This window comes from Rhinoraja longicauda, unplaced genomic scaffold (assembly GCF_053455715.1).
Source record: "Rhinoraja longicauda isolate Sanriku21f unplaced genomic scaffold, sRhiLon1.1 Scf002819, whole genome shotgun sequence".
NCBI classification, from domain to species: domain Eukaryota; kingdom Metazoa; phylum Chordata; class Chondrichthyes; order Rajiformes; family Arhynchobatidae; genus Rhinoraja; species Rhinoraja longicauda.
In genome coordinates, this window is record NW_027604032.1 from 3,309 (window position 1) to 7,000 (window position 3,692).

Consider the following 3,692-nt stretch of genomic DNA (forward strand, 5'->3'; position numbering starts at 1 on the left):
ATAGTGGTCTTCTAGACAAGCTCATTAAAAATAAGTTAGGAAATCTCAAAATTAAAGCTGTCAATGAGCCAAGCATTGGAATTCCCTCCCTAGAACTTGTAGCTAACTTTCCCTTTAGGAAACTGCTTGAAATCACTTCTATTTGTCCTATAATCAAGGTGCAGATTATCATTTTTTGTTTATTAATGTTTCCCTGAACCCCCTACAGCTATTTACCATGGTAGAGGTAAAAACACGAATGTTGCTTCAGGCAGCTTAATTCAGCAGAGACCAATGATACTTCATTTTCATACCTATTGGAGCAATTTATATTTCTAAAGTTTTTTGAAAATAAACATTTTCAATAACAAAAGCTTTTACTGTGCTGTCACTGTCAGACTTGTTGGAAATGATAAACAAAGATGGTCATTGTAACTGTACCTGCCAATTTTCCTTTGAGACAGCACAAACACTTCCAGCTCCTGAAGTTACAAGGAAGAGACGATTCTCTCTACCAGTTGCGACCATTTTTATTTCACAGGCACCTTCAAAAGGAAGCTGGCAGACATTCATGGGGTGACAATTTTCAAACATAACCAGTTGATGTTTGCTTGTGATTGCTATAACTGTTGTCTTTAACCGACTGTCTGTATCATCAAGAGTGCAAATTAGTACATGTGTAACTACTGTGCTGTAAGCATTTGGAATAAAATGATGACTGTACATGTTTTTCTTTTTTATGGAATATGTGACAAATTCACTACCCCAGATCTGTTTATCAGCTTTAGTAACTGCAGTATCATAATTCTTTACAGGTCCAGCTGCTTTCCTTGCTCCCAGTATAACAACATCTCCATCAGAAATCTCTCCAATCCATATAACTGCAGTACATGAAATGGGAATGTTCAAAGTACCATTTGTTTGAAGAGATATGTGTAAAATTTGATTGCCACAACTCCAGTAAATACTGGGCCCAGTCAAGAGAGTCAACTTCTCTTTTATTTCGTAATCCAGTTCAAAGTCCAAATGATGCTCAATTTCATTTGAATTATGCAGTGTAAGTAAAATATATCCAAATTTAGAATGTTTTTTGTGCATCTTCAGCAAGATACAAGGGAAATTTAGTCCTGTTCTTGAATCAATCGCACAGCTGCAGGCAATAATTTGTGAATACGAACTTTTTCGATTAGTGATGTATGTCCCTGCAAATTTCTTCATGAAGTTCCCCGATTCCGAATCAAACGTCATCCTTTGGAACTGCAGCTTGGTAACATTTTTCCCACTGTGGTGCTTTTCCTTGGACACTATAAAAGTAATCACCTCTCCATTTAATGTTGTTACATTCATATTCTTTTGAATGGATTCCAGCTCCATTTCAAAGAGCTGACTTTTTAATTATACTTAACAAGATCTTGATTTGAGATGAAAATTTTTAACTGGAATGATGAAATCAAGTTCTTAAATGATGTTGTTCCAGCACAATTCAATTTCAAGTTCACTCTGAAATATTTTAAACGTGTCCTATATAGCAAGTTCAGCTTTGATGTCACATTGTTCTCAATAATATTTCTTTAGTTGAAACTACATGCACCATCTCCAGCTATGTGGTGGATTGCTCAATTGATAGGAAACAACACATTTATTCCACCCAGTCTGAAACATCACTTGTTCTTTTTCTCCAGAGATACTGTCTGACCCACTAAGTTACTCCAGCTTCTTGTGCCTATCTTCGGTTTAAACCAGCATCTGCAGTTCCTTCCTGCACAACACATTTATTATGTTGGAACTGCCCTTCACTGGGCATTATGGCATTCCATCCTGGATATTTCAGGCCTCAAGTCAGCAGACGTAACCATTCACCATCTTAGGATCTTGCTCGGCAGATGTAGCACACTGTTTCTGAAGCACAAGAACAATCATTTCAGCAACATGATGAGATATCATTTTCAATAAGCAGGGTGGCTATTTTTTAGCTTTATCTGCAAATTGTGAAAGTGAGACTTTATACACATCCACTGCAAAAAAAAAGATTTCTAACTATGTGAAGCCCCATATGTGTGGGCAGCTACCTCTGACAACAAACCCACTCCATGTCCCCTGTGCTTGGTGCCTTTCATTTGTTCCTTTTTCTGTACCTGGTGCACCCCACGTGTCCTGTTCCCGAATCTGGCAGCCACCCCTCACACCTGCCGCAACATTATGGGGTATCTGGAGAGATTCTCACTTCTCTGTAACAGACAGCATGGATTTAGGAGAGGACGATCTTGTGAAACGCAGCTAGCTGGACTGGTTAATGACCTAGCCCAAGTTTGGGATGTAAAGGGTCAAGTTGACCTTTGCATTATGGATTTTAGTAAAGCTTTTGATGTGGTGCCCCACCAACGCCTGTTAGCAAAACTTGACCATCTTGGCATCAGAGGTCCTATCAAGAAATGGATCGAAAACTTTCTAACCAAACGACAAGGGAAGGGGTGATGGAGGATATTAGATACAAGGTCTAGGGGGTGAGAGTGGGCGCCATGCACAGGGTGAGGCAGTGATGGAAGATGCAAGGTACAGGGCCAGTGATGGAGGACGCCTGGTACAGGGTAGGGGTGATGGAGGACACCAGGTACACGGTCAGGCGGTGATGGGGTCATTAAGTACAAGGTCATTGATGGAGGACATTAGGTCCAAGGTCTGGGGCAGAGAGAGGTCGTCAGGACAGGGTCAGTGGTGGAGGACTCCAGATACAGGGTCAGTGATGGAGGAACAGACCAGGAACTCGACTAAACCAATCCTTGAATTATATAACCATCAAGACTAACAAAGACTGTTTCCACTACTCGCTGTACCCCAGAACCATCCCCCTGTTTGGAATCCTTTGCCACCGCCTATAAAATCTGCTGCTGATAGTAAATATTTTAAACTGTTGCTTGCAAACACTAAATTTTAAATCTGCAACTGCATGTATGAGGGACTGCACGTTTATAGACAAGACCCCCCTGTACCTGGGGTCCTCCATCACTGACCCCGTACCTGGCATCCTTCACCACCGCCTGTCCCTGTACCCGGCCCCCTCCACTACTTGCCTCTGTCCTTGTACCCGCCTCCATTGCCTCTGTCCTTATACCCGCCTCCATTGCCTCTGCCCCTATACCCGCCTCCATTGCCTCTGTCCCTGTACCCGGCTCCATTGCCTCTGTCCCTGTACCCGGCTCCATTGCCTCTGCCCCTATACCCGGCTCCATTGCCTCTGTCCCTGTACCCGGCTCCATTGCCTCTGTCCCTGTACCCGGCTCCATTGCCTCTGACTGTCCCTGTACCCGCCTCCATTCCCTCTGACTGTCCCTGTACCCGCCTCCATTCCCTCTGACTGTCCCTGTACCCGCCTCCATTGCCTGTGACTGTCCTTGTACCCGGCTCCATTGCCTCTGTCCCTATACCCGGCTCCATTGCCTCTGTCCCTATACCCGCCTCTGACTGTCCCTGTACCCGGTTGGAGTGAGGGGCGGAGTCCGTCAATTGAAGGAAACGGTGCCAAACGCACTTTTCTGTCGCCGGTTGGCGGATCGGCCGAAGTTTCTGGAAGCGCCGGCGCCGCGCGGCCGCGGGGTGAGAGGGCAGGCCGGCTGGTCACGTGACGGCGGCGGCGGCGACGGCGAGTCCTGTGATGGCTGCCGAGCGGCTGCCGGTAAGAAGCGCTCCGTGGCCCGCCCGCCCGCCAACTCGGT

General features: G+C 45.2%; 1 protein-coding gene across 1 annotated transcript; it reads right to left on the reverse strand.

Annotated features, from left to right (window-relative positions):
• Positions 1–420: 420 nt before the first annotated feature.
• On the reverse strand, positions 421–2,157 carry LOC144591893 (Fanconi anemia group B protein-like; the record flags this gene model as incomplete). Its single annotated transcript, XM_078395899.1, has 2 exons — positions 2,115–2,157; positions 421–1,878 (listed from the first exon to the last, which is right to left on the reverse strand). A coding segment is annotated over exon 2 (933 nt), but the record flags the coding sequence as incomplete, so codon positions are not given.
• Between the last annotated feature and the right edge of the window lie 1,535 nt (positions 2,158–3,692).